Source organism: Vanessa tameamea, chromosome 11 (assembly GCF_037043105.1).
Source record: "Vanessa tameamea isolate UH-Manoa-2023 chromosome 11, ilVanTame1 primary haplotype, whole genome shotgun sequence".
Taxonomy (NCBI): Eukaryota; Metazoa; Arthropoda; class Insecta; order Lepidoptera; family Nymphalidae; genus Vanessa; species Vanessa tameamea.
The window spans coordinates 349,939-362,864 of NC_087319.1; the positions used below are offsets into that span (position 1 = coordinate 349,939).

At 29.8% G+C, this 12,926-nt stretch overlaps 3 protein-coding genes across 3 annotated transcripts; 2 read left to right on the plus strand and 1 right to left on the minus strand.

The window, feature by feature from the left end:
* The first annotated feature begins 6,092 nt into the window (after positions 1–6,092).
* LOC113400919 (dihydroorotate dehydrogenase (quinone), mitochondrial) lies at positions 6,093–8,578 on the plus strand. The gene is made up of 5 exons (XM_026640613.2): positions 6,093–6,279; positions 6,359–6,568; positions 6,650–7,044; positions 7,123–7,460; positions 8,292–8,578. The coding sequence occupies exons 1-5, from the start codon at positions 6,256–6,258 to the stop codon at positions 8,501–8,503; spliced, it is 1,179 nt and encodes a 392-aa protein (XP_026496398.1). The 5' UTR covers positions 6,093–6,255; the 3' UTR covers positions 8,504–8,578.
* Positions 8,519–9,491, minus strand: LOC113400924 (ATP synthase subunit s, mitochondrial). Its single transcript, XM_026640620.2, has 4 exons — positions 9,410–9,491; positions 9,045–9,336; positions 8,711–8,974; positions 8,519–8,643 (listed from the first exon to the last, which is right to left on the minus strand). Exons 1-4 carry the CDS (start codon positions 9,425–9,427, stop codon positions 8,618–8,620), a joined length of 600 nt encoding a protein of 199 aa, XP_026496405.1. The 5' UTR covers positions 9,428–9,491; the 3' UTR covers positions 8,519–8,617.
* A 1,033-nt stretch (positions 9,492–10,524) lies between these two features.
* LOC113400923 (ras-related protein Rab-4B) lies at positions 10,525–11,754 on the plus strand. The gene is made up of 4 exons (XM_026640619.2): positions 10,525–10,696; positions 10,769–10,849; positions 10,962–11,294; positions 11,368–11,754. The coding sequence occupies exons 1-4, from the start codon at positions 10,681–10,683 to the stop codon at positions 11,580–11,582; spliced, it is 645 nt and encodes a 214-aa protein (XP_026496404.1). The 5' UTR covers positions 10,525–10,680; the 3' UTR covers positions 11,583–11,754.
* The last annotated feature ends 1,172 nt before the right edge of the window (positions 11,755–12,926 follow it).

Below are 12,926 nucleotides of genomic sequence, written 5' to 3' on the forward strand. Positions count from 1 at the left end.
TAAACTAATCTATGTATTTGAAATGTTTAATCATTTTACTTTTTAATTATGTAAATTTGTATATATTTCGTTTAGTTTAATTTATTTATTATTTTGTTTTTGTTAATGACTTTTAGTTGTGCCGATGGAGGAATATTATTATTATTATAAGTCCATTATATAGCATAAGCTATAAATGATACATATATTTACAAAACTCCTTCAACTGTTATTGAGATTTATTTATAAATCGTGAAAGCGATATTTGTTTTAAATAAAAAACTTAACTTTAATTGGATGCCAACGTAATATTTTATTAAATACTTAACTGTCGACGTTTTTATAATGTTTATTACTGTTTCGTTTTTCTACAGTATTGCTTAAATAATTCATGTCTAAAGGATGTAACCTTCTCTGTGTACACTTCTTACATACCGAAAATAAGAGGTAGGTCACGTCTACAATCGCGATCAATGCACTAAGGGTGTCGTTTTGAAAATGGAAAATAGAAGTAAATCCCGAGAATGCACAACAATGTATTTTTCATATTCAACTCCCCTTCGATAGCCCCGTATGACTAGGTAAAGCCTGGGTAACCTAATGTTAAATACCTGCGTGTATTACAAGATGAACGACTGTTATTTAGGATTCGTATAAGGAATCAAGCTGCCTTTGTTCTAGATCTATATAGATCATACCCTATGTTACGCAAGCTAAGTGAATTATATACTGTGGACTCCCGTAATCTTTTTGTAATTTTTCACAATCCCGGTAATTGTTTTCTTGACAATTTTCGCTTATCTAGATAATGCATGACTGAGCAGGTTCCAACTCGTACGCGCCACCGCTGTTATGCTCGATTCCTTTTTTTTGTTTTGATTTTGATTGCTTAGTTTGAATTTGACTACATGTGATAACAGATTTATAGGAAGTATGATTGATACTTCAGAGTATAACATGTAGAATCTTATCATTGGATATGTAATTTGTCTGATTACAATGTAGGTACTCTGTCTAAGGCAGTACTTTAGAATACGACAAATTCGATAGTCTCACACTGCCCTGAAAAACGTTTGTCGGATTACCGGAGTCCACTGTATTGTCCTTAAGAATAAGGTTCTACGGCGTACACGCTTCGGATTGCCCGTGGTATGTGCGTGATGTAGATTTATTGAATTAAATTCAATACCTATTTCAATAATAGCCTTAGGATTTTGATCCCTTAATTGGGCTCCCAGGATCTAGCTTTGAGTTTGTTTACACGCCCGCCCGGTGTCGCTGTAGAAGCCATTGGGACCAAATGTACCTAATACAAATTCCAAAAAAAAAAAGACATTGCTTCACATTATTTTATTCCCAAAACATAAGAATTCAATTACATATTAAAAAAAGTTTATATATATATATATATCATCGGTTCTAAGTGCTATAAAGTCCTAGGGAAACTGCATTACTCGTCAGCGAGCATGCGTAACTAGTACCACAAACGCAATGTAAAAATAATGATATGCTTGTTGTTATACCATATACTCGTACATAAGAAAATAGGACATACAATAAGTGATAAAAGAATATTCATTCATCTTATTATTCCACTCAAAGCACACGTCAGGTACACCTGCTTCAATATATTATCATCACTATTAAAAAAAGGAGTAATGGATTTTGCTGAAATATTTAAATTTATTTATAACGTGGCCCTTGTAAAAGTACAGACATTTTACAGCTAAGAATACTTTTGTATGCAACATTGCATTGTACATAAACTATACTAGTGTTGCAGAACGGTCGGTAGTTTGACTATCGATAGTTGAAATCGAAAAATATTCAGGATAACGATAGTATCGATAGCTCTCCGCGAGCAATACTATTGATAACAGTGATACTATATATAGGTAGTGATTTTTTACGACCATTTTTTATTACCCATTTTCTATTCTTAGTATTATTGTCAGCGTTATGATCCCTAATGGACTACAATCAGCCATGGTAGTTTTTATATACTAATAGCAGAACACCAACAACTTAATATGAAAACAAGAAATGTCTTAAATCTAATCTCTTTATATCTATGCGAAGATACACAATTTTTAACTTGATGATACATTTTTATGTTTTTTCTTAAATCGAAGAAAACATATTGACAGCAGCTAGTGTTGCTAATATTGGTTCAGTATCAGTGATTTTTTTGCTTGCACAAAATGTATTCATTATTTATCTTATTTGCATTAAGTGTTGTTACCTCGTCTACTAAATACTTATCTTGAAAAAGTAATACTGTCAAAATAACACTCGCTATCGGTAACACAAAACCATCGAAACTTTCGATAGTATTTATAGGTTTTGGTTAAAACTAATGGTTTTTTGTATTCGCTGATATCAATAATATTCCTCATGAAGAGTTATCGATATTATTGCTTACACCTTAACTATCGATATACAATCGATTGTCTTTCGATAATGGACTATCGATATAGAACACTAGTCTATAATAATAGAATAAAGAGGTAAACTTCCTTTGTGTGGAGGTAAACCCCGGAACTAATTATCCAATCCTATTTTGTTTTTACCGGTAGAAAGCTACATTATTCCTAAGTGCAGTGTAGGGTATAAATTATATTTAAATGATATCATTTTTATCAGCGGGGCTGTTCGCTAGTCTAAATAAATCGACAAAAATATATTTTATTGAGAAGCATATAAAATAAGAGTATTGTTTGTGAGCTCTGAGTATTTAACGTTTGCGCCTTGTTATCCTTATATTGTGACAAAGCTGGTGAGCATGTTAATACATTATGGACAATTTTACAAAATTATTGTTGTATCCCAGACATTTACGGTTTTTTTATATCTCATTGAAAAAACATATCTAAGCGTTTCAGCACTGCAGAGTGCAGTGCGGTTAGCAGGACTTACCGGCGCTGAGTGCGTTAGGCTCTTTGGGCAACACGAGAACGCTTGCGCGTGTTGATTTTTCCCGAAGACATCCAGGAATCTTATGGTTCATCGTGCGTAGGGCAAGAATTAAATTAAATCTTACTATTATTTTTTTGACAATAGAGCACTGCTATCACTGCATCGGGTGCGATTAGTGTCAAATATAGAAAATAAATTATGATATGTATTGAATCTAGCATTAGATGATAATACTAATAACTATATAGTATCACAAGCTAAACAATAAAAAATATCTAATACTATATTAATAAATAAATAAATCTAATAACTATATAAATAAACAGTTATTATTGATAATATGGGCAAGTTTTAATAAAATCTAAACTAACAATGATGACCACCTGACCGACTTCGACAGCGTCGGCGAAGACGAGCCAACTGCGCGGATATATAATGTTTATCCAATTATATAATACATATGATTTAAATATGTACGCTTCATTATGTTCGAATACTATAGCACAAGGAATGTCAAACAAACCGAAAACATTTTAAATAATTAAACCGTTTCTATTTAATTAATTGTCCACGTTATACTCGGTTGTGTAATCACATATTGGTATTTTTGAAAATATAATAATCATTAATTACCTTTAACTAAATACATAGAATAAAATTTGACAGAGAAAAAATCAGTCTAATCTATCTATACCCTGTACAAGATAGCTTGATCTTTTTGACAGATGTAATTTTTTCTGATCGTTATATATCGATTCGTATAATTTGAATTACGCATTCCATCGTTTCATCAGCTGTTATATTTTCTGTTTTAATTTTATAACTATTACGGTTCGTCGGTTTCAATCGCTCTATTTCCTTAGAAACGTAGCTGAATTTTTACAATACATTATCATATTTATAAAATGCTTAGCGTACTCTTTCCTGAAAGGCCGGCAACGCACCTGCAAGCCCCCCGGTGTTGCAGATGTCCATGGGCGGTGGTAGTCACTTTCCATCAGGTGAGCCTCCTGCTCGTTTGCCACCTCTAACATAAAAAAAATATATATATATATATATATAATTTACAGTCATGTTTAAGACCTTAGCTTACTAATGTTGATTAAAAGTACACTGTACAATTGTATTAATCATATTGGTTTACAATATGTGTTAAATATAAAATCTATTCAACACATATTCTACTGCAAAATACATTCAATAGTTATTTTCCTGTTATTGGTAACTTTTCTGTCTGTGACCTGTGTAAGTCAAACACAGAATTCTGCGGTCTGTAAAGGGCTTAGAATTGTTTTCTGCAAGACAAGCCTTAGAAATACCAAACGAACAATTTATTTTTATTGAGGCTAATATAATTTTTAAGAGCTCCCGTCAGCAACACAATCCAAGACTTTTGAAGACATAGGACATCGCTCACACTGTCTTAATATTGGGATTATTGGCATTAAATGAACTCATAACTTTGTCTACAAAATTATTGAAGAACAAGATTAAAAAACCTTGCTCTAAGAGATGGCCCTATCGGCCACCGGAGGTGATAATGGTTGGCGACGATAAATTTTATTTAGACTTTTAGAAAGCACTTTTGAATCGTCATTTTACGGAACTATATTAAGTAAAGCTACCACAGATTAAATTAAATAAAAAAACCATTTCCTTTTTTGTTTTTTCGCAAACACTTCCAATAACATCCCATGTGGCCTTTATTCTGTCATAAGAATTTAAAATATTGTTCATTATGTGTAAAAAACCGTAGCTAAAAGCATACTTCTTCGAAAAAAAAATTATATTGATTAACGTGTTCTAAATAGGCTATGCTCCTTTATCCTATTATGGCCTATAGTAAGATTATATCCAATGAAATATTTTGTCAAGGAACTAGTTTAGTTTCGGACAAAAATGAAATAATGGATAACATAAATGCATTAAATAGTTGTTGCAGTGTAACTATTAGATTTAAAGGTAAAATGTAAATTAAATACAATTTTGCACAAGTGTTTTGATACGACAGTTCCACTTTCTGTGTTCAGAATTGGCCACATATTTATGAATATACCTTTGGTTATACAGCGAACTATAAGTTTATGTATTATACGGTCGACTAACTAGTTAAATTAATTAACCGATACATATTGTTACGACAGTATGTAATATTTCTTTAAAATTAGGATTTACCTATGTACTAAATAACCATATAATTTGATATTTTATCACTAATTACAAGAATTTCAATATTATTTACTAGTGAGATGTTAAATCCTCGCGTAATTCCGAATCCCAATCAATCAACTTTTGTCCAGATATTGGCGACGCTGCTGGCATCCTGTGTTGCAGAACTATCTATCATTGACCTCGAAAACTATTCAGGATATCGATAGTATCGTTTTGATCGATATTATCTATAGCTCCCCGTGACAATACTATCGAAAACGGCGATAGTATTGCTAGCTCTCTGTAAGCAATACTATTGGTAACAGCGATATTATTGACACTATCGATAGTTTTGGATTATCGATAGTCTTTGAATGAATTTTGAGAAAAGGATAATGACGAAGTGAAAGTTTTCCTTAATGTTTTTTGAATCGAGACCCTGATTTATCATGAATATTGTTATTTCTTTGAAACGCGTCTTTGGACATCGACGGTCGAATGTAATTATGTAAATTTTACATTTCTACAAGAAAACACACAGTTTTTCAACTATATATATACTATACATCAGGGTTTTTTTTCATAAATCCAAGAAAAAGTTCTAAATGTATAATGTTCTAAAAGTATAATTCTTATTCTCTTTACTGGCGCAAATTAAATAAACTTATTAAAATATAATATCGTTACCTGGCCTAGTAAATAACTTATCTTGAGAAAATAATACTATCGAAAAGTAACTGGCTATACATAGTACAAAACTGTCGATAGTATCAATAGTATTGCTCATGGGTAGCTATCGATAGTATTGACACACGACAATACTATCGATATGCAACACTACTGGCAACCCAAACGTGGAGATTTAATACTTAACCGTTTTAAACAATAATTACGATATATTCCATAGCCAGTTATTACATTGAAAGAATATAGTATTTTTTATAATTTTAATAATAGGAATGAAATAATTAAAAAGTTTCATTCTAATGGAAATGTCAAAACTCTGATGTCAATTAATGTGTACTCACTACTCGTGGTCGTGTTTACTATTTACTACAGTAATACTTATCTCTATATTTTATAAATTAAAATACCACGAAAAGCATATAAAAAAACATATAAATGTTAAATATATACACTTTTGAAAAGGTTATCTATTGAGTATCAGAAGGATACTATTATTTATATAAAAAAGCATTCGCGATCATAATGAGTCGAAAACAAAGTAATTTGGTTTGTAAAACTTATGAATATATGATTTTATTTATTAATTTTTCGGTTTTAGTCATTATAATTGTCTTCTTCTTTCTAGAAAAAAATAAAATCCCTGTGTTATTTGACATTAGGGGGATCCCTGTCGTACCAAATAATTTATTTCAAAAAAGATTTCAATGGCTATTATGACAATGTATTACAACCATTGAGTCAACGTCTCAATCCAGAATGGGCACATAAAATTGGTGTATCAGCACTTAAGTACGGAATTTTTCCTACTGAAAATTTTGAAGATCCTAAAGTTTTAGTAAGTGTTTACACAAGTTTCGTTTTTAATTAATGTGACATTGAAACGAAAAGACTGATTGAATAACTATAATTGTTACAGAATACAAAGTTCTTAAAGTACCAACTTAGTAACCCAATTGGTATTGCAGCCGGCTTCGACAAACATGGTGATGCCATAACAGGGTTAAGAAATATAGGTTTTTCGATAGTGGAAATTGGATCAATAACACCCGAACCACAGCCTGGTAATCCAAAACCTCGAGTATTTAGGCTACCAGAAGACAGTGCGGTTATTAATAGATATGGTTTCAACAGTGAAGGTCACAAAGAAGTATATGATAAAATTAGGAATATAGACAAGGCTTTGCTGCAAAATGGGCTCTTGGGAGTTAATTTGGGCAAGAATAAAAATTCTAATGATGCTGTTGAGGATTACAGTTTAGGAATAAAGAAATTTCAAAATATAGCCGACTACTTTGTTATAAATATAAGCAGGTAACAAAAATCTATTCAAAATTGTTCCTCTCTTAATTAATTACAATAACTTGCTTTAAACAATAAATATATTTTCAGTCCTAATACTCCTGGTTTAAGATCACTGCAAAATAAAAACGAGTTACAGGAACTGTTAGCTGGTGTCAATAAAACATTAAACTCATTAGACGGAGCTAAGAGGCCACCTCTGCTTTTAAAACTGGCACCAGATTTGACCCTCGAAGAAATGAAAGATATTGTTTCTGTAATAACAAAGAAAGAAACAAAAGTTGATGGTCTAATCATATCTAACACCACAATTGAAAGACCCTCCCTCATTAATCAAGAGTTTTCATCGGAAACAGGTGGTCTAAGTGGAAAGCCCCTGACAAATAAATCTACTGATATTATAAGAACTATGTATAAGCTAACAAAAGGTATATAAATGATCATTATTTTTATAATTTAAATAATCTATATCTTACCACAAATTCTATATTGTGAGATACAGCAATCACACTTTGCATGCTCATATATGAAAATTCTGACAGGCTATTAATATAACAAGTATTATATATATTATATAGTAGTGCGTCTAGTCCATTAAATCTATACATTGCTCAATCTGTAACAAACATGTACTAACACAAGGTCAAAACATTATAACTAAAAATATTTAAAGAGTGGTATTATATGCATATACATGTATTAAAAATACATATGTCCTTAAATGTTTAAGTCATTAGAAAGCATATTTCTATAATTCTGTAAATATAATAACTTGGTGTTTGGAAATTAAACAATAGAAGTTTAATTTTTTAAACTTTGAAGAAAAATAGTATTTTAAATTAACCTCAGATTGATGATATTTCAAAATCGCCTACAAATTAATGCATGCTACTACTATTAACCATAATCATATTTTGTGTGAATTTTGTATCACAAAGAGACAATTACATCTTTAATTATTATTTATTAATGACTTCTTTTTATATACACATTTATAGTTCTTCTGTATATGTGTGAGTTTGTGTTTATTTGAGTTAGATGGTTTGGATGGATCCGGTAGGTAACTCTATAATTCTATCAAAAAATTATATTTCACACATACAGAGTCAAGAGAGGCAACTAGTATTATATAAAAGTATATAGATAAGATTTTAATGTAATATTTTTTATATGAGGTATGTTTGGTATTTTATGTAAGAAGAGTCAACAAGACATATCAAGATATTTATTCTGTTACTATATATCATTGTTGTTTTTAGGTAGCATACCCATAATAGGTGTAGGAGGAGTGTTCACGGGTCAAGATGCTTATGAAAAGATATTAGCCGGGGCAAGTGTTGTGCAAATATATACAGCTCTCATTTATCACGGTCCTCCTGTTGTTACCAAGATTAAATCGGATCTAGCTCAGTTGTTGTTAAAAGATGGTTATAATGATGTTAGTTCTGCTGTTGGTAAAGGTGTAAAATAACAGAAATTGACAATAATTTTTGAAAATTATAATTAATATAAATATTTTCTAAATAAACATGACTACAATAGCAAACTTGATTTTAACATATTATAAGGCTGTCTTCATTTATGTTCAACACTTAACCTGTTCTTCTCGATCTGAAATAAAATTTTTAAAGATATTTTAATTTTTATAAATAAAATGTATCTATAACAGACTACTTACCTAGTATTTTGCAACTTGGCAGCTGAGACTGAAGATACTGTTTACATTCGTCCAGGTTATTTACGCTTGACAAATTAAACAGGACCAGGGTGTTTAATTTTGTTAAACATTTTATATCTTTCAATCCTACATCTGTTACATTTACACATTCTGAAACTTGTGCATGTTTAAGTGTAGCATCTCCATATGCAAGTCCTTTCATTGCTCTGTCCTCTATATATTTGTTATTATGGAGTATAATTTTCTCTAACATTGTGCAACCACCTACAATTAAAATATATACCTTTATTATATATATTATATACCTTTATTTTTTTTAATTTTATCAACTTACTTAAGTGAGGAAAACCATAATGAGATATGGATGAATCCGAACCATCTATTGTTACTATTTTTGGCACAGATTGTTCTTCTGGAGGAAGTGAATTATAGTCTTCAAGTTTCTTCCCATCTGACCAAATAATCTTGCCTCCGTTGCGAAGGACCCATTCAGCACACGCTCTATCAGGTCCTAGTGTTTTTATGCGTTCTGGATCCGGTTTGTTAAACATCATATTAACATACTCCCAAAACGATCTAACCGGGAATGCCTTACTTCTAAAGCTATCATTCAGATTGTTGATTACCTAAATAACATTTAATAACATGAATTATGTACCAATTTCTTTAAATATGTTTTTGCGTCAATCTGATACGTACAGGTCGTAATTTAAACATTTTTATGAAATGGACCAGCACTCGGTGTTTTCAAAACAAAAATTTTTCAGCTGTAACCTGTTATTATCAGAGAGTTGCCATTACAGTGAAATAAAATCTTATTCAAAATAATATAAAGTACACATTATTATCTACAATTAGTGACTAACACGTGAGATTTATTTTCCTTCGACATATAATATATTTTAACATATTATATATTGTACAACATATTATATATTGTACAACATATTATATATTGTACAACATATTATATATTGTACAACATATTATATATTGTACAACATATTATATATTGTACAACATATTATATATTGTACAACATATTATATATTGTACAACATATTATATATTGTACAACATATTATATATTGTACAACATATTATATATTGTACAACATATTATATATTGTACAACATATTATATATTGTACAACATATTATATATTGTACAAGTTGATATATAAAAATGTTCCTGAACTGTAAAATTACAGTTCAGGAACTGAGTACTCGAGTGGAGCTACATAGTTTTAGATTTTGTTTGTGATGTAAAGTTTAAAAAATGCTCGTAAAAAGATGATTAATAATAAAACCAATAGGTTTATTAATTAATTAAGAAATTAAGTAACCACAAAAGGAGATTGGGTAGATCCTGTTTGGACAAATATGGCAGCTTTATTTTTTACGTTCTAAAGGTAAAAGTATGTTCTCTGGAATAATTGATTCAATTATGATTACTAACTTGCTTTTGCTTCATTAAATTAATGACCATGATATTTCATCAATAGCAATAAACTTTTACAAAAAATATAACAATGCTGACGTAAACAGATGAAGGGTATTATTTTGCTTACATTTGCTGTAAGCAAAATAATATAAGTTGTAATTTTGTTTTATATGAAAGTTTATTGATTTATTGTATTGTGTCATAAGTAACTAAATAATAGTATTTTATTTTTTTTTTTATTTATTGGAAAAGTTACACCATCAACATATCACTAAGCACTTAAAATTAATATCTGTTGGGTAACATACAAAATGATACGTCATTAAAGGTGTAAATTATTTACTGTTTTTAGAAAAACTCATTTTATACCGTAGTGGCAACATCTTATTGGAGTTTATTTATTTGTGACATTTTTGACATTTCTACAATTAGCCGTACCGAAAAAAAAGATTTGGTCTTTGGATTCTACATAAAATAACAAATAAAGGCTTTAGAATAAATACAATTAGACCAAATTGCATCAGCCATGTCTGAGTCCTATGGTAATATTCATATGCAATCATTGAAATGTAATTACTCAAGAGGTATACGTTAATAAAGTTTTCATGTTTCAGAATATTTGTTTAAATTCTTAGTGATAGGAAGTGCGGGTACAGGAAAATCAAGTCTTCTTAACAATTTTATAGGAAATAAATGTAAGTATTTGGTGTTGCAATAATTATTAAGTGAAAGGTACTTATATAAAATAAAAACTTCTTTGCTTTCTAATACAAAAAAAATTTTAAGTGAAAATTTCTTACATTTTAGTTAAAGAAGATCGATGTCATACGATCGGGGTAGAATTTGGATCTAAGATTATAAATATAGGAGGCAAATCAACAAAACTACAAATATGGGACACAGCAGGACAAGAAAGATTCCGTTCAGTTACACGATCATACTACAGAGGAGCTGCTGGAGCGTTACTTGTATATGACATTACATCTCGTGACTCTTTTAATGCTTTATCTAACTGGTTAAGAGATGCGAGGACATTGGCAAGTCCTAACATAGTCATATTACTTGTCGGCAATAAAAAAGATTTAGAGGAATCAAGAGAAGTAACTTTTACTGAAGCTAGTCAATTTGCACAGGATAATGGTAAGTTTTGTTCTAATGATACAATATATACTTTATATATTGTTTTTGCTTGACATTTTATATTTGTCTACAGAACTGATGTTTCTTGAAAGTAGTGCAAAGTCTGGAGAAAATGTCGAAGAAGCATTCTTGAAATGTTCTAAAACAATTCTTGCTAAAATAGAGACTGGAGAATTGGATCCTGAAAGAATAGGTTCCGGAATACAGTATGGAACAGGAACCTCTAAGAGATTATCGGCACCAAAGAAGACTGTAAGAGCACCATCAGATTGTGCCTGCCATGTGTAGCAAGTTTTAATTTTTAAGTTTAAAGTAATCAAAAAATAATCCTTAATTGGATTCATAACTCTCTCTTTGAATGTGATGTACTTTGTTTATAACATATCAGTCAGTGCAAAGGTAGAAGACCTAAATCGGCAAAATGTAACTTTTGGTAAAAGAGGTTTATAGCTATTTTCTTAGAAAAAAAAATCACATTTGTTTCTAAAGCGACTAAGTTCTAACGAAAATGGTATTATTATTTTATATTCATCTAAATTTACAAGCTTATTTTTTCTGGAAAATTTATTACCTCATTTCTCAAAAGCAACATTTTTCTTTTGGAAAATTTTAGCTTCTTCCTTCCCACTGACAATATGTAGTTGCTAAGTAAAATTAGAATTTAGAATTTGAATTATAAATTCAAAAATTACTCTGACTATTCTGAATGTACTTTTAGGGAGAATAATCTTTTTTAATATTAACATAGGTAAGAAGTGTAAACATTAGTAACTTATTGGGAAAAATATAGCTTATAAGACTTACTATTTTATGTAATTTAGACTTTAGCTCCACTAAATACATTTTTTTCATATCTGATACAGAATTGTTTTTATTTATAAATGGTTTATTTTATATGAAATCAATTTTGTTGCCATTCATAAAATAGCAAAAAGTAGTTATGGTTCTATGCACAGGCAAGCTTGTCAGCCCATTTCGCACTTGCATACAATTATTTTTTTGTACTCCTATCTATATTTTTATAATCTCTCATACTTAGAATAACTAATTCAACGAGTTATTCAAATACTATGTAACATGGAATTAGATGTTTTATCTACAACAAACATTTATAATGGTATTGAATTTGATGTATATTATTGTTGTGATTTTAAAATTAAAATGATGCTTTGACAGCATGACTGGTTGTGTTTGCCATTCTTAAGTACTCCGAGCTAGAGCACTTGGATTGGTATTTTTAGATTAGATTACATGAACATTAATAACCCTATCTCATTAAATATAATAATATACCTACTAGCTTACAACTCAGGTGTGATCTGTATGTCTGATAGTTTTGTATGAATCTGTAATAAACAAAAACAAAACTTATTCTATAAAATGCATGTATCAATGCATGTGGCGTATTTTATATTGTACTAAAATAATTGACAGAAAAATTTACCAATAGTAATTTACAAATTCATGATTAATTATTTTTTGATAATTTCCATCAATGTGAAACTATTTTAGTTACAATTTCAAACTGGTTATTTAATTTAAATAAGTATTTAATTAACGACTTTATAGACACACGCTAGGAAGAAAGCACCGTCTCCAAACCGTTATAAAAAAAGAATATCATAAAAATTA